Source organism: Trichechus manatus, unplaced genomic scaffold (genome assembly GCF_000243295.1).
Source record: "Trichechus manatus latirostris isolate Lorelei unplaced genomic scaffold, TriManLat1.0 scaffold00081, whole genome shotgun sequence".
Classification (NCBI taxonomy): Eukaryota; Metazoa; Chordata; class Mammalia; order Sirenia; family Trichechidae; genus Trichechus; species Trichechus manatus.
This window is the reverse complement of record NW_004444017.1, coordinates 6,456,319-6,481,451: the sequence shown is the minus strand read 5'-3', so window position 1 is coordinate 6,481,451 and position 25,133 is coordinate 6,456,319. Positions and strand designations below refer to the sequence as shown.

The 25,133-nt window shown below is 37.7% G+C and overlaps 1 protein-coding gene across 1 annotated transcript in view; it reads right to left on the bottom strand.

Moving 5' to 3' along the window:
- Positions 1-25,133, bottom strand: part of LOC101356136 (cat eye syndrome critical region protein 2) — a 191,008-nt gene that overhangs the window by 53,354 nt on the left and 112,521 nt on the right. The window contains 6 exon segments of the mRNA XM_012556899.1: positions 2,235-2,404; positions 3,594-3,643; positions 5,659-5,763; positions 6,553-6,692; positions 8,289-8,472; positions 21,762-21,856. Of these exon segments, the coding sequence (XP_012412353.1) occupies positions 2,235-2,404; positions 3,594-3,643; positions 5,659-5,763; positions 6,553-6,692; positions 8,289-8,472; positions 21,762-21,856 (744 nt within the window).

Below are 25,133 nucleotides of genomic sequence, written 5' to 3'. Positions count from 1 at the left end.
AACTTAACATTTATATTACTGAATGCGTAAGCTTCCCACTTCTTTCTTCATTTTTGAAATTGCTTGGAGATCATCCTTTCCTTGAAACTTCAGAAAATTTTACCTGTGAGTAAATCCAACTGGCTCTGGAGCTTCTGATGGGGATCCTTTTGTGAAAACACTTCTTCCCTATTATTGGTCTGCTGAGATTCCCTCGTGCACAATTTAGATTTCTCTTATTTTTGTAGTTAATTATCCATTTTCCACTGAGGTTATCAAATTTAGAGCATTATATTCTTTTAAAACTCTCAAATATATTGTTTCTCTTTTTGGTTTCTAATTTTCATGGCTCTTGAAAATTATATTTAAGGTTTATCTTAGTTTTTTCTTCTCTTGCAAAGAATCAATTTGATTTTTTTTATATCAATATCACCAGTTTCATGCTTATAAGGTTATTTATTATTTATACCCACCTCCTAAAATCCTACACTGAATATTGTAGTAAAAAAGCAGAAATTATAAATTAGTTGACTTGGCATATGATTTACAAATGATTTAATGTGCCATCATTGGTCATAACAATAAAATCACGTAAAAGATCATGTAGAGTCATAAAACTTTCTCTTTACATCACAGTTACTTTAAGAAAATTAGATTACATATTTCAATTCCTGGAAAAAATTGTCACAGTGGGTTGCAGATCACAAAAACTATGAGCAATGATCGTCTTATATGGAATTAAGTATATTGACAGGGAAATGCAGATTCTCTTGATTATCCATGACAATCTAAGTTGTGACTATATTTATACGACTATTTATAAGCTTCTGCTATTAGAGAGAAAGGTGAGTTTCTGAAACTTTCCCTAAAGTATCAACCTGCTTAAAGGTTAGAAATATCATTGGACTCACAAAGAATTAAGAGGTTATTACAACAATAATTTATAAATGCTTTCTCTTTAGATTTCATTGGAAGCTAGTCAAATTCTTCTGTATTAACATGATTAACAATCAGCAGTATTCACATTATTCCAATGAAATAAGCAAACTCACTGAATATTGAGTATTTCACCACAGATAAGGCATTACAGTAGCTGCTACGTGGGTTAAAAAGATGAGTAAGACTTGGTCCCTAAGCTGAAGAAGCTTAAACAACTCACACTGAAATAAAGTAAGGCACAAGGAAACATGTAGAGAAGAAAATCCTATTACTGGGAGAAATGGAAAATTCCTAGAGGGAGTGACATTTAACTGAGGCCTTTGAGAGAGAAGTATTCAAATGAGCAAGGAGGTGGAGGGGGAAAAATGTTTGCAAATGTCATAAATAAGTATAAATTGATGAAAATATAGGGCACAATGTTTATGAAACTACAAGTTGCCCTGTGAAGTTGGAGAAGAGGGCGCATGTGACTCAGGGAGAGCCAGGAACAGCGTTGGCACTGAAGCTACAAAGTATTTAATGTGAGACAGACAGACCCATAGACGATTTTCAAAAAATACATATATACAGGTATGGACAAGATGATATGAGACACTTCTGGGGGCTCAGGGACTACAGGCAGTCCTCTGGGTTGACATCTGTTCCTAACTGTGTCTGTAAGCCCAACTTGTAGGTAAGTCAGAACAGGCGCATATGGTTCTTATTTAGCATTACTCTGGCCTAGTCAATGATTTAAAAGCTGCACATGCACCAAGTATAGACGACTGTGAAGAAGAATCTGTTGCAACTGTTTCAAAGGGAGGGCAAACTTACATAACATTAAAGGGCAATGACCCGAGGACTGCCTGTATTTCCTAAGGACTGCAGTGGGAGACCTGGTTGCACCGTGGTTAAGAGTTTGGCTGCTAACCAAAAGGTCCAGTAGTTCCAGTCCATCAGCTGCTCCTTGGAAACCCCATGGGACAGTTCTACTCTGTGCTATAGGTCTCCAAGAGTCAGAATCGACTCAGCAGAAATGGGCTAGGTTTTTTTTTTTCTTCTGGTAGTGGGAGAAGGAATGTTGGTTTCAGATTGTGAAAAGCCATTGTGCTTACTGGGGTTCATGAGCACTGAGAACTTCTTAAGGGTAGGGAGAACATTATATGACCAACTCACAGTGAAAGAGAGTGGGTGGCACAAAGTCCCATTTTAAGAGTCCAGCTGAGAGAGGAAGAAGGCCTGCACAAACTCCCAGGCAATGGGAACGTATTCAAAGGTTCTAATTAATAATCACACCTAACACTGAGGGGAGCAAGCACTGGTCAGTGTTTACATACCTTCTGGGCAATCATGTTGCAGATCTCGGGCAGGAAGTCCTCACTGAGGAGCTTGTAGAGTTGCCGTTCTCGCAGGGAGGTCCTCTCTCGAAAACTCTCAGTGACCTGTCTCCATTCTTCTTCCGTTTGGCACAGGAGCCACCAAGTGCCTTGGCCTGGCCCTTGGGACCCTAGAAAGAAAGGGACAGGTTCACTACCTTATATTCTACTAGGACCTTTCTTCCTATTTATGCTCAATTTTACTTTCATCCAGGGTCATAACTAAAACCAGGGAGTCAGAAAAAGAGGAGGCTTATTAATTTTTTATTTTAAGGTTCAGAGTATAGTTTTAGTTTTCCTGCTACTGTTACTGTTTACAATTAAATGTTAAGAATGCCTAAAGGCAAATACAAATGTAACTGTCGTGACCACCATAAGACAGAACTTTAGTGCTCTGTTGTTAGCTGCCATCACATCGATTCCGACTCAGGCGACCCCATGTGTTGAGAGCAGAACTACTCAGTGATTTCAAGGCTGTGACCTTTCAGAAGCAGATCAATAGGCCTGTCTTCCAAGGCTCCTTTGGTGGGTTCGAATCACCAACCTTCTGGCTAGTAGTCAAGCGCTTAACTGTTTGAGCAACCGAGGGGGGACTCCTTTTGGTGTCCTAACCAAAAACCAAACCTGTTGCCCTTGAGTCGATTCCAACTCACAGAGACCCTATACGACAGGGTAAAATTGCCCCATAGGGATTCCAAGACTGCAAATCTTTATATGGAAGCAGACTGCCACAGCTTTTTCTCATGGAGTGACTGGTGGGTTTGAACTGCCAACCTTTTGGTTAACAGCCAAGCTCTTAACCACTGTGCCACTAGGGCTCCTTTCAGTGCCCTAGAAATGCTTAAATGTATCTACTTTTCTACACAAATGCTTTTTGAGCTTGCGCTTTTACAGAGCCTACCTTCTCTCATGTAGGCTATAATGTTATAAATCTGTACTTCCTCCAAATTTATAAAACTGAAATCTACATAGGAAACCAGTATACTTCCTTACGCAGTAAAGCATTGGACATTAAAAAGATTGCTCTTGGAGAAACTACTCATTCCTTCAAAGTCTGAGTGTTTATTACACTGTGCCTAGGAATAGAGTACAAACATGAAAAGACCTAGTCTTGGTCCCAATTTGTCTACCAGATATGGAGAAATGGACACACAATCAGGTTTCGGGAAGAGAGAACTGAAGTGGAGTAAGAAGGCTTATTAGAAGACTACTGGAATAATCTTAACTTTGTATGACTCTGGAAAACAACAAAGTCATCATCATAATATACATTAATCATGTTTACTTAATCTAAACTTAAACTCCAGCAAAGGTCATTACCATTTCTTGTCTGTGGCTCTGATGCCAAGGAGTTTTCTTCCTGCTTTTCACTGAAACACAGGAAAAAGAGGCATCGGTTAAAACAAAGACATGTTCAAAATTGTTCTGTTTCCCCCAGAAGGTAAACCCAGTTAGCTTAATACAAGGATTGCATGTGCATGTCAAGGAGGCAAGGTTAAGAGAAGAAACTACTCTATGGAATCAACGAACACCAGAATGCAGAGGTGTCAGTATAGAGCAGAAGATATATTTATCCCCCAGGTAATGATATATAGGTACTCAACGTAACTTTAAAAACACTTTTTAGAAATCAAACAGATGAGTTAAGCGTTAATTGTTAACCCCCCCACTCAAAAAAAGTAGGAATTCCAACGTCCTCCCTGTTTCAGGGTTACACTGAAGATAAGGCATATTTAATTTAGCCTCATTTAAGTTAGAGGGATAGAACATGGGCTCTGAAGTCAGACTCCCTCTAGCCAAGCTCTGCCACTCACCATGTAACCTTAGGAAAGTTCATTAACTTTCCTGTAAAATGGGTCTATTTGTAGAGCCTGCCTAACATAGACACTGGGGGGATTAAATCACAAAATGCAAAAGTGCTCAAAACAACAGTGTTAAAGTATTATCATCTGTGTCTCTGAAACCTACAGGACATTCTCTACGGACTTTTTTTTTTTTCAAGTATCTAAAGCAGTGCTCTCCAACAGAACTATCTGTGAGGATGGAGATATTCTTTATTGGTGCTGTCCAATAGGGTAACCACAGCCACACGTGGCTACTGAGCATTAGAAATGTGGCTAATGTGACTGAGAAACTGAATTTTAAATTTTAATTTAAAAAATATTTAAATTTAAATGTCATATATTTAAATGCCACATTGGATGCAGAGTTCTTAAGGATTAAAATCACCAGCAGAGGGTAGCACAAGTCCACATATGCTAGTTAAATGATTCTATATTCCCAACACTAAGACACTTTAATTGTTAGTATATAAATGGAAATGGAGATAGATATAAAACAGCTTTCTCAATATATAAGGGTTGCACCTCTAATAAAATCAAGAGGTAGATGGTCTGTGTATAGAACATAAATGATTATAAGACATTTCTCACAAGATCTGCTGAAACAGGCGGCTGCAATCTGCAGTCAACTTTCTGGAAAGTTAAGTAAAACTGAGTTTTAAAAATCAAATTCTAACTGATTGATTCATAACCTCACGTCCTAGAAATGTTTCTCAGTGGTTAATAAGCAACAGTGAGATCTGGCCTAATTTAAGCATTAAGATAAGGAGTTCTAAAATTTACAGGGAAGAAGCTGTTTGCCCCGTGTTATTAAAATTTTCAAGAATATGGCCTAATTTCCATAGGTTTATAATGATAAATCTGGCAGTATAGGTCAGAGTCTAAACACCGAGATTTATATGGTAGCACTTCCTAAAAGACAATGACAAAGAATATATAAAATGTTGTTAGTAGATGCAAAAAATGAAATTTTTCAAATATAACAGAATTTCTTTTTCCTTGCTATAATTAAGTATAAAAATGTTTAAGATTTTACTGTTTCTTTTTAAAACAAAGCATGCTGGGGCATGCTTGCTACTAAAATCTGCTTAGTTGGAAAGAATTAACAAACTCAGATATGACACACAATATTATTACAATGTTCATATATGTCAACACAATTATAGAACTTGCTTCAACCTTCTGTAAAAAAACGTCCGGTACATCAAGTTTTAAAAGCACTTACTATGGGGATCATGCATGATTTTGAATTCTTTACATTGTCACATGCATTGTCAATTTAATCCTCATTAGTATTCCATTGTCCAATAAACGACAATTAGTATCCCATTGTCGAAGATAATTTGCTAGAATTCACCCAGTTACGGCTTCCTGATTCCCTAGTGCACGCTCAGTAACTTCATGAGGACTGATCCAGATTTCCATACTCCAAGCTCAATGCCCTCTCCATGGCAGGAGAAAAAAGTAGGGATGATAAACAAGTGAAATCTAAGGTCTTGTCCAGCAAGAGGGTCTATGCCCACAGACTAACAAGATTTTCTTACCTCACTGTAATCTCCTCCTGTAGTTTTTTCCGTTTTGGAGGTCTTCCTCTTCTTTTTCCTGTTTTTCCAGGAACATTTGAGACATTTTTTTGTCCTTCACTTTCCCTAATAAATAGCATAATAAACAGAAATGTTCAGGCATAGGACTGATGTGTTATATATGATTTTTAAATTAGTAATTATGGTATTTCTGGCCATGAGCTTACCAAAAAAGGATTAAATGCAGCAGTCACAGGGAACCAAGGAAAACTGACATTTTGCAATATTATGATCTGAGTAAAACCTAATACCTTCCTAATAATGACCACTACTCCTAGCAGTAAGAAAGTCTAAATAAAACAAGAGGTTAGTATCTTTCGGGGATGCTATGGAAAGGAGGTCCCTTCCTCATTTAGGAAACATTTAGGGAGGCTTATGCTTCAGGTATTTTTTTTAAGGTCCTTCTAGTGATGGCTCCTAAGGTTAATAAAGAAGATACTCAATTCTAGTAAGAAAAAAAGGTATTCTCAGTGACTGACTATGAAAGATGAAAACAGTAACGGTAAAATCAATGTACTGCTGACAAGAAGCTTGGCTGAATAGAATAGTCTGTGCTAAGGGTAGTGATGTTCTTCAGGAACCTCGTATCAAAAAATAGTATCTTTTACCACTGGTAGGAGAGGTTACAGATTAATTCCTTTTTATTTTTGTATTACTCTTTGCCACTTCTTTGCACGCATGTGGTTACAGCTAATTCCTCCATTAGGAAAAAATTGAAAAATGTGCTGTAGAATTCTGATGCAGTCACTCTTTTTTTTTTTTAAATTGTGCTTTAGGTGAAAGTTTACTGTTGCATTTACTCTTAAGGACATTTTTATAAAATAGCTATTGCAACCCTGCCCTTGAAGAATGTACCTGCTCAAAGAGATTTCTCCATTGGATTTTCCTTGTACGGGGTCCTCCTTGTACATTCGTGTTCCATAGAAATACCAATAGAGTGCCCCAGAATTGTCTTCTCCCAGTGGTTCCACACGGAGACTATCTGCATCCAGACCCTAGGGAGAAGAAGAAGAAAAAGAGGGTTGGGGAAAGGGGGAACAAAATAAAACGGGAGAAAACTGTAACGAAGAGCAAAAAATTTATACTCTGACAAACCCGATGTTTAAAAATTTTCAATCAAGTCATATGAAACAGAGAGAGAATGGGAAAGTGGTACTGTTTTTGAACAGGGTATGGAAATATTTAAAATGTTCTCCACTTCCACCACACTCCATTTCACCACAAAAAAAGAGGGGGGGGGGACCAAAAGAAATTTTGATGTACATTTTATATATCTGGTTTACATTTATTAAGATTTTATGTGTGCACCCATGAAAAGAAAGACAATTACAGTAGAGAAGATTAAGATGTTGTGAAAGCTTTGCCCCACGTGATCCTCTACTGTAGCTCCATCATAACCTACAGCAACCTCTTATTCCAGCTGGGCTCCAGAAGTACAGCTCCCAATTTACCCCAGGGTCTGACCTGTATGCTGACTGCTATTCAAGTCCTTGAATTCTCAGCAAAGACTGTGCTAAATTACACAATGATTTTTATAACATGTCCGTGAGCAGGGCTGAACTGAGAAGTCATCAACACATTTAATCATTTCTGATTGAACAGGATTAGAAACTGACCTCCCTATGAGTGAAAAGCAATAACCCACAACCTCCCTCTGAGACAGACTTCTAAAATAGGTAACAGCAATAGAAGAATAAGGGGGAAGGACAAGATAGCCACATTTTTCTTCTCCAACACCTTTTTGGATAATGTGTACGGGAGATGAACTTTATTAGCATATGAGAAGGTTTAAGGTCCTTGGAATTTTCAATGAATATTTCAACTATGGTCAATCAAATTTAGACCTCGGAAATAAAAGACAATTAATAGGCTAATTTAGTTGCAGTTTGGTTGATAATAAAACCAAAAAACCAAACCCATTGCCACTGAGTAGATTCCAATTCATAGTAACCCTACAGGACAGAGTAGAACTGCCCCACAGAGTTTCCAAGGAGTGCCTGGTGGTTTCGAACCGCCAACCTTTTGGCTAGCAGCCACTACACCACCAGGGTTTCCTAGTTGATAATAGGGAGAACAAATTACAAGAAAACCAAAATCAAACCCACTGCTATTGAGTCAATTCTGACTCATAGCAACCCTGTAGTACAGAGCAGAACTGCCCCATAGGGGTTTCCAAGGCTGTAAATCTTTAGCGGAGCTGACTGCCATATCTTTCTCCTGTGGAGTGGCTGGTGGGTTCGAATCACCGACCTTTTGGCTAGCCACCAAGCACTTTAACCACTGTGCCACCAGTGCTACTTTGGGAGAACAAACAGGAGCTTCCAGTTGTTCCTACATAAGCTCAGACTCAGAGCAAGTAAAAGAAAACAAAATCAAACTAGAAATTAAACCAAATAATATACAGCCATATAGATTCCCTGGGCTACAGTGGTCATGGTTTTGTATGCAGTGTTATTGTCAATCAAGAGCCCCAAGATTAGTAATACATGCCAAACTCTGGCTTCTCTTATTATCCTCAGATTTTACATTCTGACCACATTCTCCATTGCTGACTTTTTTCCCTCTAGGGGAAGGGCTTGCCAGTTAAGCACCTTGAGAAGATCGAAGACATCATCTGCATCTAGCCGATAATCACAAAGGCGGTGTAGTATCTCCACACGAGTGCGCAGAGGCAGCTCTTGGAAACTGGCTTCTCTCAGAGGGTTGGGTTTTCCTTCTTCAAGCTCCCAGCGATAGTTGATGATGTCCTCTAGGTAGCTGTGGAATGTCTGAGGCCTAACCAGAGGGCCCCAAACACAAAAGTACATTAATGTAAAATAGAGGATGGGTGGGGGAAGGGGAGAGAGAAGTGAAGGTTTGCCAGCTGACGAATCTTAAATAGAAAGCAAGAAATGAGAAGCAGAAACATGAAGGCTCTGAAAGGCTTTCACTGAAGATTCATGTTGTCTTTTAATTGTCAAATCACAAAGAAGATCAGTATGTTAAAAGGATTTTTGACAAAATAGGTGGTTGTGCTTTAAACCATAAATAAATAGCACATTCTGGTATAACAGGAATTTTTAAATAATCCATGATATAAACCGTGAAACTGAGGTAACAGCCTTACCTTTGCTCATACAATTAAAGAAACTCTATGCAGTTCAGACAGATAAACAGTCCAAAATTAGGCCCATGACTTAAATGGCAAACAAAAAAGACACTCATTGTCTTGCTTAAATCATTTATACTTCAAGTTAAGCTGCAAAGGTGCAAGACCTGTCCAGAACACAAGGGGCTACTCCAGTGCGAAACTATGATTTATATTCAGTTCTATGTAGACTTCAGACCACATTACAAAAAACTATATTCTAAAATTTGAAGACAGTTTTTCTACAGAAAACATTTAAAGACAGCTTGATGGCCAACTTAGACATTTTGGGCTAGAGTTTTATCAGCAATTCTGTAACAGCATTTTGATTAGTACCTAAATGTGCTTTACACGTAAGATAATAACATTTTTTAATTGTTAGATGGTTATTCTGTATCTTAACTATTAAAGAATCTGAATATAATTTCACCTCATGCTTGATTAGAAATGTTTTTTTCTCAGTAAATAAAGAGGTCTAAAGGAGTTATTCGTCAAATTATTGAAAAAGAGGGATGTACCCTGTTGACTTACAATCTATAGTAGTCACATTTATAGAAAAAAGCAAAGGAAATATTCATGGAAAAAATTAAAAACAAGTAAGAAATTAAAGCTTTAGCTTTTTGAAATGAAGAAAGAAAAACTTCTTTCCCTTACTATCTCACTGGGGAAAAGGTGAATGTGTTAGCTTATCAAGATACAGCATAAGAGTTTTAAATATTAAAAACTCCCACAATTTGATCTGATTGCAGTATTCACATTCGAAACATGAGCACTGGCATATTAATACTTGCTTAAACCTTAGTGGGCTTGGACTGGCTTCCCCTCTCTCCATTGCCTATGAAGCTGGTGCTGCCCCTTCAGGAGTGAGCAGCTGGGCAAAGAGGAGTTCAAACGGGAGGTAAAAAGCCGACAGTGTGGCTACGGTGAATTTAAAAATAAAATGCCCTTTTAAAAAAGAAAAAAAAAAAAAAAAAGATTTCTAGTAGCCAGGAGGGTGAAGACAATCTCCCTTTGGTAACAAATCCCTTTATCTACACCAAATGTGTTCCAGAATTTCTCATGTAAGCCAAGTTCCTAAAACAACCTGGCCTGTTTCTCCTGCTGTAAAAGGAAATATTTAATCTGTGACATTGTGATTATTTCACTGGACTGGCAGCTTTGCTGAAGGATGCTGCAAAAGACACTCTGGGACAGGATAGGGAGACGTCTCTTACTCAAACATGAGGCAAAAGAAGCACACAAACAAAGCAGTCGAACAAACACTGTATGTGTATGAACAGTGTTGTTCTTTGTGCCTACAGTCTGTCTGAAAGCCTCTACTTGCCTCAAGAATTGCATCTTTGAGGTTCCTTTCCAATAGCCTTATTCTACTCAGTTTCAATTATGTCACTTTTGCTAGAAGATTTTTTAAGACATCTTCTTAACACCTTACCAAGAGACACTTGAGGGCTTACAATTCAAGATAATTCCATTTCCTTGCATATAATTCTTTTCCTATAAATCTGCATCCCTTTCTTTTCAACATCAGAAACTGAAGGGAAAAAAAAAAAGGCTTCTGAAAGCAGGGATACTGGCTAAGGGCAATTTGAAATAAAAAGAAGGCTTCAGGAAACTAAAAACCAGGTTAGTATTTTCTGGATAGTAGTTCTTAATCTTCTATAGGACATAAACTCCTTTAAGAATTTAAGATCAAAACCATGTACTCTCTCACCCAGAAAAATGAGTGTATATACAATTTAGTGTGCAATTTTAATTTTGCTACTTAATTGAAGCAGAGTGTAGTGGTACTATGCTGCTAAACATCAATATGTATTTTTAAAATTTCTCAGACTTCAGTTCCAGAGTTCAGATTACCTGGAACATTCACTGGCTTATTCACCCATTCAGCTCAGGATGATTCTCTCTTAATGACTTTAAATACCTCCCATCTTTCTGAAATCATTCTGAACTATAACGAAACTTTCATTAGAATATGGGTAACAAAAAAGATCAAACCTACTAGAGGTAATGAGTACAACAAAGTCTACTTTCCTTCCTGCCTGGGAAAAAAATTCCAAATGCTCTTAAATCACCCATTTTCTCATTCATTTTCCATCCTACAAACAGCAGAAAAAGTCACTGGCTGTTATACGTCAGTCATATACTTGAGCCAACCACCTTTCTAAACTCCCAGAGCCAAGCTAGTCATTTTTTAGAATCCCGGCAGAGAAATTCTCAGCTTGCTCCAGACAGAACACGCTTTTACTGGTGAGGCCTATGTTCACAAAGATGGCACGATCCGAGTAAAGTATTTTAACACAAGTCTCAGCTGGCTGGAGCGGCAGAACTCTCAACTATGTAGGGAAACAAATTTTAATATCTGCAACCTGTTCTGGAAGATCAGCAGTAAAAAGAAGGCTCTTGAGTTCTTAAGGAATGTGTTAAAAGACAAGGAAGGACAACTATAGCCTACTTTCAGGGTAGCAGTAAAGGCATGACATCATGTTTAGCAACAGAATAAACGAAAGACAAAATTATGTTTTCCCATTTGCTACAGCTATTTGTGAAGCAAATGAAACACACAATATACATCGTTAAGCCACATTTAACATGAGTACCAGATTCTGAAAATATTTTAGTTCCAATAAAGCAGTAAGTACAAGGCTCTATAAAAGCACCTGACAAAGTGTTTATTCCTGAAGAACATAAATTACTAGCTCTTCTCTAGCAGAGAGAGAGAGAGAGAGAGAGAGTGTGTGTGTGTGTGTGTGTGTGTGTGAGATGTCCCAAACCCACTGCCGTCCAGTCAATTCCAACTCATAGCAACCCTATAGGACACAGTAGAACTGCCCTATAGGGTTTCCAAGGCACGACTGGTGAATCTGAACTGCCAAAATTTTGGTTAGCAGCCTGAGCTATGCCACCAGGGCTCCCTGGGACTATATAGTGGCTACCATACCCAATATATTTGAAAAACAACATGATGGCCAGGATAAGTAAAAAATCATGGCTATTTCAAATTAAAGGAAAATATGACTAAAGTCAAAAATCAATATAAGATATATCTTTTAGCAGATGAATATGTATATAACAGATTTTACAAGTGTTTATGACTAATTATATTGGGTAACCTAGAAAACTAATAAAAATTAATCAAAATACTAAATAAAGAACTTTTTTTTTTTTTTTTTAAAGAAGATGGGTGGAACCCTAAATACTGTTTGGGTGAGTGCAAAGTCTGAAGCGTCAAGTGTAAGGTATAAATAAAGAGGTACAATGAATTCTGAATAGCCTCTGCTAATTTAAGGGTGCATGCTGTCAGTCCTAGAACAACCACTAATAAATAAATAATACAAATTTTTAAAAGAATAAAAAGTGAAGAAGCCAATGGATCAACTAAACTGAAATACTTAAAAAAAAAACAAAAAACAAAAAACTATGAAACCAAAAGAAAGCATTAAAGGAACAACAGAGGAACAAAAAGCAGAAAAAAGCTCAAGAAAATATGCTCATCATTAGTCATTTGGGAAATGCAAATGAAAACCACAATGAGATATCACTTCACACCTACTAGGATGGCTATCATTAAAAAAAGAGAGAGTGAGACAGAGACAATAACAATTGTTGATTACCTTGTGCAGAAATTAGAGCCCTCATATATTGCTGGTTGGACTGTAAAATGGTACAGCTACAGTGGAAAAGCTTGGCAATTCCTCAAAAACTTAAACATATGACCTAGCTATTCCACTCCTAGGTATATACCCAAGAGAAAGGAAAACATACATGCACACAAAACCTCATAGACAACTATTCAAAAAAAGCAATGCTCATAATAACTAAAAAGTGGAAGCAATTCAAATATCTAAAGACTGATGAATGGATAAATAAAATGTGGTATTTCCATACAATAGGCTATTACTCTGTGATAAAAATGAAATACTGATTCACACTGTAACACGGATGAACCTTGAAAACATGCCAAGTGAAAGCAGACAGACACAAAATGTCACATACTATATAATTCCATTAATATGAAATGTCTAGAATAGGAAAATCCAGGGACAGAAAGTAGATTAGTGGCTGCCAGGGATTAGGGATTGGGAGAAATGAGGAGTGATTGCTAATGGGTAAAAGGTTTCTTTTAGGGATGATAAAAATGTTCTGGTATTAAGATAGTGGTGATGGTTGCATGATTTTCAGACTATACTAAAAATGCTGTATTTTATACTTTAAATGTAAATGGACTAAATATCCCCAATTAAAAGGCAAGTATTCTCACAATGAGTAAAAACAAAAAAAAAAAAGGACTCAACTTTATGCTATCTGTAAAATGCAATTTAAGTATAAATATACTAACTAACAGTGAAAGGACAGAATAAGATGGAAGAAAGAAGGAAAACTGTCTTTATTCACAAACTATGTAGAAGAAATCCTCAGCAATTTACAATAAAACAAGAACTAAAAAGTGAACTTAGCATATTAGCGATGGCTATAATATTAAAAAAAAAAAAAAAGGAAATAAGTGTTGGTGAGGATGTGGAGAAATTGGAATCCTCGTACATTGCTGGTGGGACTGTAAAATGGTGTGGCTGCTGTGTAAAAGTTTGGAGGTTCCCCAAAAAGTTAAATATAGAATTACCATATAACCTAGCAATTTCCCTCCTAGGTATATACCCAGAAGAATTTAAAACTGGTACTCCAACAAATATAAGTACATGCATGTTCAAAGCAGCACTATTCACAATAGCCGAAAGGTAGAAGCAACCAAATACCCAGTAACAGATGAATGGATAAACAAAATGTGGTATATCCATAAAACGGAATAGTCAACCATAAAAAGGGATGAAGTACTGACACATGCTACAACGCAGATGAACCTTGAAAATATTACGGTAAGTGAAGGAAGCCAGACACAAAATGCTGCATATTGTATGATTCCAGAATAGATAGATCCATGAAGACAAAATGCAGATTAGTGGTTACCAGGGGCTAGGGGAATGGGGAAGAACTCCTTCACGTATATGAGGTTTCCTTTTAAGGTGATGAAAATGTTTAGGAACTAGATATAGATGGTGGTTATACAAAACTGCGAATGTACTAAATACCACTGAAATGTTCATTTTAAAATGATTAATTTTATTTAATGTGAATTTCACTTCAGAAAAAAAAATTTTTTTAAAGATTGCAAGAAATAAGGTCAATATACAAAATCAAGCATATTTATACTACCAGCAAGTAACAGCTGCAAAACAAAAATTTTAAAAACAAGGATGTCTAATAGTTTTACACTGAAAATCACAAAATATAGCTGAAATTAAAGATAAATGTAGAAATACATACTATGCTCAGAATTAAAAGATTCAATATTATTTAACATGTCCACTCCTCAGGAGGGTTTTTTTTTTTTTAAATTTTTTAATTTAAACTGATTTAAAATTTACATGGAAATGCAAAGGAGCTAAAATAGCCCCTCTCCTACAAATTTTGTTTTAAAAAGGACAAGGCTGGAGAACTACTACCCAATTTATTATTATTTTTTAATTGTACTTCAGATGAAGGTTTACAGAACAAATAGTTTCTCGTCAAACAGTGAGTACACATATTGTTTTATAACAATGGTTAACACCCACCCCCTGACATGTCAGCACTGTCCCTTCTCAACCTTGAGTTCCCTATTACCAGCTTTCCTGTCCCTCCTGCCTTCTAGTCCTTGTCCCTGGACTGTTGTGCCCCATTAGTCTCATTTTGTTTCATGAGGCTGTCTAATCTTTGGCTGAGCTAAAAAAGTGTCTGGGGGCCATACTCTTCAGGTTTCTCCAGTCTCTGTCAGGCCAGTAAGTCTGGTTATTTTTTTTTTGTGAGTTAGAATTTTGTTCTACATTTTCCTCCAGCTCTGTCCAGGACCCTCTGTTGTGATCCCTGTCAGAGCAGTCAGTGGTGGTAGCCAGGCACCATCTAGTCGTACTGGACTCAGTCTGGTGGAGGCCTTGGCAGCTGTGGTCCATTAGTCCTTTGGACTACTCTTTCCCTTGTATCTTGTTTTCTTCATTCTCCCTTGCTCCCGAAGGGGTAAGACTAGTGGAGTATCTTAGATGGCTGCTCAGAGGCTTTTAAGATCCCAGATGCTATTCACCAAGGTAGAATGTAGAACATTTTCTATATAAACTGTTGTTATGCCAATTGAGCTAGATGTTCCCCGAGACTACTACCCAATTTAAAGACTAACTATGTTTTGCATTCAAGACAATCTGTTACTTGTACAGAGACATATAGATCAGTGAATAGAACAGGGTAAAGAGTCCAGAAACCGACTGATACAAATATGGAAAAGTGAATTATGACAATGGGAAAATACTAATGTTTTCAACAAATAGTGCTGTAACAGGATATGTGTAAGGAAAAATTGAACATTGACCTCCTGCCTTACACTATATATACATACTAACTTAAAATGCATCATAATGCTAAATGTAAAAGGATAAAACTACAAAACTTCTGAAAGAAAACTTGATTAGGTACTGATTTCTTAGACAGGAAACAAAATGTATGAAAATAGGAAAAAAGATGATAAACTGGCCTTCATCAAAACCAAAACTTTCCATTCTTCAAAACATATTTGTCAAACAAATAGAAAGGCAAGCTACAGACTGGAAAAAAGATTTACAACACATTATATATCTGACATAAAATTTATATCCAGAATATATAAAGAATTCTAACAACTCAATAAGAGGAAGGAAAAAAGACCCTCATTCTAAAAAATGCATAACGAATTTAAGCAGACATTTTGCAAAATAAGATATAGTAATGGGCAGTAAGCGCATGAATAAATGTTCAACCTAACTAATCATGGAAATGCAAACAGAAACCACAATGAGATGCCACTTTACGCACAACAGAACGTGCAAAATTAAAAACTGAATAAAACTTAAAAACTGCACGTCGGCAAAGATGTGAAACAACTGGACTGCTCGTATGTTGCTAGTGGGAAAGTAAATGTAACTGCTTTTAAAAATTGTTTGGCAGTTTCTTAAAGTTAAACATACACACTTACCATATAATCCAGCAATTCCAAAGAGAAATGAAAACATACGTCCACACAAAGATGTGCGTTCAAATGTTCATAAAAGCTATAGTCACAATAGCCAAAACCTGGAAGCAACCTAAAGTCCATGAACAAGTAAACAGACAAATTGTGGTATATTTTTACACTGGAATACTATTTAGCCTCATTAAAAAAGGGGGTGGGAGGGACTATTGACACCATGGAGCCCTGGTGGTGGTTAAGAGCTCAGCTGCTAACCAAAAGGTCAGCAGTTCAAATTCACCAGCCATTCCCTGGAAACCCTGTGGGGCAGTTTTACTCTGTCGTAAGGGTCACTGTGAGTCGGAATCAACTAAACAGCAATGGTACTAATGCCACAGCCACAGCACTATCGATGAGTATCCACATAAACATTATGCCGGACACAAGAGTACACACTGTATGATCCCATTCATACAAAATTCTAGAATAGGTATAACTAATCTATAGTGATAAAAATCAGATCAGTGATTTCTAATTGTTGTTTTTGTATGATTTCTAGTTGTGAATTTATTTTGGCATTTTGTTCCTGCATTATTTTCCTGAATTCTTCCATTTTTTTGTCTGTATTTTCCATGAATTTGTCTGCCTTTTCCATGAATTTCTCTATTTTCTCCTCATTTTTGTCTGCTTTTTGCTTCAACTCTTGGATAGCTCTGAATATTAGAGACTTGAAATTCCTATCAGGTAGTTCTAGTGTGTTTTCTTCTACTGGAAAGTCATCCGGTGTTTTACTTTGGATGCTTACTGGAACCATCTTGTCCTGTTTTTGTAAATGTTTTGATACTGTCTGCTGTCTTTGGGCTATTCGGTCATTATTTTCCTCATTTACTGATTGTAGATTTGTTTGTTTCGTCCTGTTTTTTTTGTTTTATTTGGATATGTCTCAGCAGGTTGGCTGTGTGTTCTTTGTTGTTTGCTCGTCTTTGGGCACAATACTTTTCACCTCCTTCTCCAACTGGCAGGGTCAGTCTCTTAGATATGGTACAGTAGGGCAGGTCTAGCTGAAGAGGAGTTGCTGGGATGAGTTGTTTGTGGCACTTACTACGGCCACCAGGGAGGGCTAGTAATCAGTTCAGGGCAGGTTCCGGGAGGCCATGCCTGGGCTGCTTGGTGGTGTGATGTTCAGCGCACAGTGCAGGTAGGCAGGATGGAGGGGGGAGACTGTGACGTGTGGGGCTATGATGGGTATGGGACAGAGCAGAGAGTAGCCAAAAATATACCAACAAACAAAAAAGAGTGCTAGGGGAGCTTGCTATTGGAGTGGAGAGATGAGACTTTGAAATGGAGAAAAACAAAGAGAAGAAGAAAAAAAAAAAGAGAGAAGAAAAAAATGAGTAAATAAAAATTAGAAAGAAAGAAGAAAAACAAAGTTCCCAGGGATCCCTCTGGTGCAGCTATGAGGTCTGGGGAAGCTGCTTCCAGGCCATGAAGTACAGCCTGGCTAGAAGGGGTAGAGGTGTCACTCAGGGCCAGGTATTTGGGGACAGGAAGATAAGGAAAAGTATAGAGAGATGAGAAACTGAGTAATGAAGAAAGACAAAAAGGGAAAAAGAGGGAAAAGAAAGCAAAAAAAAATTTAAAAAAAAATAAAAAAACCAAGAAAGAAAGGGGGAAAAAAAAGCCCCCGCCAAAAAAGAATCAAGAAAAAAGAAATGCCCTCGGGGATCCCTCTGCACGTCTGCACAAACTTGGGGTGTAGGTACCAAGCCGTGCAGTACTGCCCAGCTAGAACGGGCTCCCAATTCGAGAAAAGAAAAAGAAAACAAACAAGCAAATAAACAATTGAAAACAAAGAAAAAAAAAGCCCAGGGATCCCACCAGTGTGGCAGCACGAGCTGGGAAGCGGTTTCACATGAGCGGCGTTTCACAGCCTTTCAGAAGCAGCAAACATGGTGCAAAGACCCAGGTATTTGACAGAAAGGAGGAGGAGGTGGTGAGAGTTAAGGAAGAAATCTAAAGAAGTGGAAAAAAGCAACAGTAGCAGCCAACAAATGGCACTTAGGGAGCCAGCCAAGGTGGGCGGGTGGAATCTAAGAGACAACGGAGGGTAGGTGGTGCTTCCCAGCCAAAAGACTGGCCACAGGAAGCAGAGCAGGCCAAGTGGGGGTGAAGAAGGGTAGAGGTTGGGAAAGCGTGTATCGCTGGTTACCAGTTATTCTGTCTCCTGCTGGAAGCTCTGTGAAGCTGCTTTCTCGTACCCCCTGTTTGCTGATCTCTGATAGGAGTCCACGATGGCAGATCCGTACTGGGTTAGCTGATAGGGGACCTCTGCATGTATCTCTCTTTGCTCTCTGTTCTGTCAGTTTCTTACTTCATTTGGTAGCTGGCTGAGTTCTTTATCTCTTCACTTGATGCACAGGGTTTCAGGATTGCCATTTTCTCCGTTTGGCTTAGTTTTTTGGATCTTTGCTGTGGAGTGATGACGTGGTGCTTCTGCCTGTAACACCATGTTCTGTGATTTTTTTAAAGCTTTTTTTTTTTACAGTCAAAATATATTAATCACGTATAAAATATAAAGACAATAGAGCACACAAAGGTATGAGTAACACGCCTAAGACTCCTGTTCCTTCAATTCTTTGCACTTCATCATACCTTAAAAGCAAGATGTTGTGGGAATTATTCATCTTCTAACTGGCTACATGACCTGATAAGTAACTTAAGTTCTCTGAATCTTAGTTTCCTTTCCTATAAAATGGGGCTGTATTAATCAATGAGATGACCATCCACCATCTCTTCCTCTTCACCTCACAGGGAAACTAAGCAATGAAATAAACCCACATGAAAATATAATGATTGATGGAAAGAGGTTGCATCCAAGCTATTAATACTCCATTATTTTCAGTAAGTATATTTTTTTCTCTCAGTTATAGTGGAAACTAATGATATGTGAGAAATAAAATTAACTACAAACAAGTTGGCTGTAGGTATTTACCCAGACAAAAGGGCAAATTAAAACCTCTTTTTGATAATTCCTTTATATATGGCACTTATTAATACCACATGTGATTATAAAAAATCAATTAATTCATTCTTGTTCAAAAGTATATCAAAATATACAGAATTTATGAAATATTGTTAAAAATTAAGCAAATGTGTTTAAAAGGAAACAATTATGTACATATCTTACCAATATTATTTAGTTTGTTCTAGAAGTTACGGTCATTTAATAAAGATATGTGTAGTAGGCAGCCTCTAAGACGTCCCTGATTATCCACACTCCCTGATATTCACACCCTTGCATAATTCCTTCCCCTATAATGAGGGTGGAACCTGTGACTTGTTTTTAACTAACAGAATATGGCAAATGAACATCACTCCCATGATTATACTGCATTATATAAAACTGCCTCCTATCAGCACAAAGGGCTGCCATGTTATATGCAATGTCCAGAGCTGACGAGGATTAAGGAAACAGATACTTTTGTGTAAGAATAAAATCGAACAACCTTTGAGGATGGTAGCTTGTCATATTATTTAAAAATCTTAAGTGAGCATTTCTTTTGCCTGATCTTCAGCCAATACACGAACAGAAATGAGTCAAGTATTTAACAGGAGATTCAAATATATAATCAATACAAATATGCCCAATAAACCCAAGAAGAGATATTGGACAGGGAAAGAATGATCAATGAAATGCAATTTTTTTGCATATCACATTGGTCACAATTAGAGATACCAAACCAATCAATTTTACCTTCGTAACAGCCCTTAGATGTTTCCCATACAATACCATACCAGTTGCCATCAAGTTGACTCTAACTCATGGTGACCCCATGCACGTCAGAGTAGAATTGTATTCCATAGGGTTTTCAATGGCTGACTTTTTAGAAGTAGACTGCCAGGCCTTTCTTCTGAGGTGCCTCTGAGAGGACTTGAAACACCAACATTATGGTTAGCAGCTGAGCGTACTAATTGTTTGTACCACATAGGGGCTCAAGACGGTTTCTAGAAGCTACAAATTGGGATTTTAAATGTGAAATTTCACTTTTAGATATTGGCAATAAATTTAATACTTGGGGGTCAAGACTACGGCTCAAACAAATCATATTTCAGAAGAATACCTGGCCCTCTACCTTGTAACCTCCAGGCTCCACTCTAGGTTATCAAACTGTTTTTGCTTCAGTGCCTGGGAGAAACCTCTCTTCCTACTTGCATTTTTTTGATGGGTTTATTTATTCATTCATTCACTACTCACATTCTCACTCATTTACTGGGACTGATAATATGCGGGCACTGGCCTAGGTTATGTAAAGGCTTGGTTCACAAATCATTCCTCACATCAGGTTTTATGCTCTGTTGACACGCTATACTTTTACTTCAGAGTACTTATCACAGTAGTTTTTTTAAATTTATAATTGTATAATCATTGTTGTCATTATTAGCAGACATCCACTCCCAACCCAGCACAAGTCTATAAGCTCCATGATGGCTAGAAGAATGTGCTTGTCTTACCATCACCTACAGTCCAGCATACAGTTGGCAATGTCCAGAGTTGATGAGGCTCAGGAAAACAGACACCCTCATGAACTCACTGATGGTTCACAGGTAAAATGTAACTAACTCTGTGATGGCAGCCTGGTAATTTGTCAAAAATCTTAAAGGATTTCACTTCCAGAAATTTGTACTAAAAAGATAATTCAACAGGTGTGTAAACTTTTATATTCAAGACTATACACCATAGAGTGTTCACAATAATTAAAAGCTAGACACAATATTCCATCTATCAGATTGAATTATTTGACAACTGCATTTAAGGAAAAGGTAGTTATAAGAAAAACAACTGTTATAATGGGAAAAAATGCAGGATATGAAGTTACATACACAGTATGACTACAAGTGCTTAAAAACCACAAACTCCCAAGTCTACATCCAAAAATAAAGTGGGAGACTATAAACTAAAAACTTAAATTATCATGTTTGTATAGTAAGATGATAGATGAGTCTTTCTTTCTAGTCTTTGTTTAGCAAAAACTTGGGTATTCTAGGAAATAAAGTCATTATATTAAGAGTGAGTCCAGGCACAATAATCATCCCCTAATGAATAAAGATTTCCACCCTAAGAAAATGGCACTCAGTCGATCTTTCTTACCTCACAATTATAAGTTACCCAGCCCTAACAGATACCTAAGAGTGGATTTATTAGAACAAAAATATCTGAAACGTCATCTTTGAATGTCTGGAAAATATAAATCATAACAATCCAAACCTCCGCATGGCGCTGGGACGGCCAAGAGACCGGGGAACCCATTTGTCTCAGCTTTTTGCAAATTTGCCCTATAGTTCCGATCTGCACAGAAATGTGGCAAGGAAAATATCAAGTTAGGGTCAAAACAAGAGAAAAGGCCACGTCAGGGAGCCCCTTTGTCTAAATAAGATAAAATTTTGCTCTAAATGGCTGCACATCTCAAAGGCCTGGAGAGCTAAGAGGAGAACTAGATGCTCTGAGTTAAAATCACGCTACTGGTTATGTGAACAACAGAAGATATACAAGTGGCAGATATGTTGTAAAATCTAGTTTTAATCTGTTACGCAACATTTTAGCAGTACAGCAAATAAAAATCAGAAAGAAAGGCATCTATATTGACAGGAAGAAATTCTACACTTGAATATGTTAGCTGTTGCATCCAAGAATAAGTAACAGTACAGATTTGTGAGAGTGAAATAAACTCAAAGATTTTAATGGAATAAAAACTGAACTGCAGAAGGAACCAAACACAGGGCCTGGGGACCCACTTGTATATACTCAACCTATACAGTTACTTACTGGCTAGAAATCAGTTCTGGTTTGTTATAGGAGACATGAAACATCACAATGACTGGGTTAATTAGTCTCCTTTGCAAGAAATACTTAGTAAGATCAGAATTACTCACGTGATATCTCTTCGTTGATAACAGCCCTGAAGCAGGCAGGCGATCAGGTCACTGATAAACTCCACGTCATCTCTGTGAAGAGCAGCTTCTAACTCCTGAGAAAGAGAGAGAGACTGAGATTGACAGATCAAACACAGACAGATTTCTTAAAATCTACCTGCCACGCCCCTACCCCTCCAAAAGCCCCAAGTAACTTAATGGTCAGTGTAGCAGAACTGCTTGTCATGGATCAGTCCTGCCCTTCCTCCCAAAGCTGCTGCTAGAAGAGTAACTGGAGATCAGCTTTTTGTTCTTCCCTGGGGTATATTTATCTTATTGCTCCTTATCAAGGCCCATTCCTATTATCTGCACACAAGAAGAAACATATATATCTCTTTCTATAAATCAATGCTAGCTAAATTAACTTTCAAAGAGCTTAATTTATATAAATATGCTGTATTACTTTCTATTTAATGGCAAGAAAGAATAAGGGACCAATCATGTAATTGATTATAAAGTAGTCTTTATTTATTTAATGGAAACCCTGGTGGCATAGTGGTTAAGAGCTAAAGCTGCTAACCAAAAGGTCGACAGTTCGAATCCACCAGGTGCTCCTTAGAAACCCTATGGGGCAGGTAAATCATCCTCAACAGCTTTAAAGAGCCACTATAATAAGTTAAACCAAACTGAATGGGTAGAAAGCAATGTGGCAATTTTTATTTTGGGGACACTACACCAATGTAAGGAGCCTTGGTGGAGCAGGGGTTAAGAGCCTGGCTGCTAACCAGAAGGTCAGCAGTTCGAACCCACCTGCCTCTTCAGGGGAGAAAGATGTAAAGATGTGGCAGTCTGCCTCTATAAAGATTTACAGCCTGGAAAACCCTATGGGGCAGTTCTACTCTGTCCTATAGGGTCTCTGAGTCGGAATTGAATCGATGGCAATGGCAACAGGGTTTTTTTTTTTTTCTTAATTACAGCAATAGACTGATAATAGGAGATTGCTAGAACTGAGATTAATCTTACATCATCTGGAGACAAGTGAGGTGATGCCTATGTTAACTGTCTAATCCTAGGTGAAATGGATTTGCCTTCCTTGGGGTTTACGGAGACAATGCCAAAGACTTAGCTCATTTCAGCACAGTATTCTAAACAAAGAGTAGCTAACAGAGGCCACTGGGACAAAATGTGGCAGTGGGTAATTTTAAGGGATCCTATTTCTCTTCTCAAAATTAGCTAATATTTTCTGACATGATGGAATATGCTCTAGTCATCAATTCTTACATTACAGAAGTTTGCCAGCAGTTTCTTTCAACTAGGATGTTCTCTAGCTTCTGCATGCAAACTACTTCCAAGGGTCTGCTATAGTTATGGGTTGATTAGCTTATAACCAGATCTATAACCCACAGAAATATCAAACTTCTGTGGATCTTATTAATGGTTCTGAGAGCATGAAGTGCACGCATAAAATGTAATTTCTAATCTAAACACGAATTACATGGTGGTGGTTGTGTGCCATCGTCGAATTATTAAGGTTTCCGTTGCCGTCGAGTCAATTACGACTCATACTGACCTTACAGGACAAGGTAGAACCGCCAGACAGGGCTTCCAAGGAGCAGCTGGTGGATTCAAACTGCCGACCTTCTGGTTAGCAGCCGAGCGAGCTCTTAACCACTATGCCACCAAGGCTCTGAATTATATGGTACTGTGAACTCAAGCGGGTACAAAAAAAAGAATAGTGGGTACTAAAGTGCTTCAACTATAAAAAATAGAAAGGCTCTTTTGTAAATGATTCAAAAGTCCTAAGTCTGTAACTGTTTACTCAAAAAAACTTCACAAGACTACCCCACCCAAAAAAAAATTGCTAAGCGTACTAACTGGCATAAACAAACTACCTTTTCAACTGAAAAGGAAGGAATCTTATATTGCCTTGAAAGCCCAAGTCTGGAAATTCAATATTAAAAGATAGGCTCAAGCTTGCAAACATTTTGCTTGTTTGCCTGTCTTAAAATACAAATTTGGGGGATTGTTAACACATCCACACCAGGGTTCCTATTATTAGTTCCTATGGGCAGAATTCTTTTCTACATTCTCGTTAGTGATTATCTAGAAAACAAATAAGAAACCCTACTAACCAGAGAAAACAGGATCTGAACTTTAATTCATTCATTCAACAAATATTTACCGGGCATCCACTCTGTGCAGTATAATATAGTACTTCCTAAGCACCGGGGAGCTTAGTCAGGAGAGATAAGAAGGTACAGAAAATAAAAACAAAATAATTAGCACTAGTAGGTACAGAAAAGGTGCTATGGGAGTTGAGAAGAAAAGGATTACTTCTGGTTGTGCAAAACCTGAGAGATTTCATGAAGAACGTGGCACCTGAGATGAGAAAATTGTGACTGTGTGACAATGGGGGAATAGGCAGAGTATAACGAGGTGCAGGGAACAGCACAAGCAAAGGCACTGAGAGAATATTAAGTTCAGTTCAACTATTCTGTAGATTATGTGAAGGGGAGTAATGTGAGCTAAGATTGATAGATGATACTGAATACTGAGCTAATGAGTTTGGCCTTTCCTTGGATGACAATGGAGATCCACTACAGTTTATTTCTATAGAGAAGAGGAATGATGAGATTAATCTAGCTGTTGTGTCTAAGATGAATTCTAGTGGCAGAACGTGGGAGGGAGGCAAGGTGATATTAGTGCAAGGTACAGTTCAGGAGAAGGGTTCTGAAGGACATACTGAATGAGGGAAATACCAACAGGACCGGAAAGACGTAGTCAAGATCCAGCAGAAGTAAATGAGGGGCAAGGCTCATATTTTAAGCTTGGTCTCTGAGCAAGACTCCAAAGTAAACTGCAGTTACAGCAGAAACTAATAACCCTTGAAGCAAAAAGTCCCAGACCACCTTGTTTGACAGTAAGTCAGAATCATTGAGCTAGTGCTGGAAGGTAAATTACAGATCACATATTTCAACTCTCTCAATTTAAAGATAAGAAAACTAGGTCCAGAAAGGTTAACTGACTTCTCCAAGAACGCTCAGCAGCAGTGCCAGATGTCAAATCCAGGATACCCAGACCAGTGCTGTTTTCACAAAGGAAGCTGTTTCCTGTTGGCTCATGTGTTCTCTATTCTAGAAAGGCCTGATGGTTATTTTTTAAAGTTTTTTTTTTTTAATTGTACTTCAGGTGAAGGTTTACAGAACAAATAGTTTCTCATTAAACAGTAGTACACATATTGTTTTATGACGTTGATTAACAACCCCACTACATGTCAACCCTCTCCCTTCTCGACCTTTTTTTTTTTTTTTTGCGGAAAATATATATAGCCAAAGATATACCATTTCAAAAATTTCTACATGCACAGTTCAGTGACATCGACTACGCTCTTCC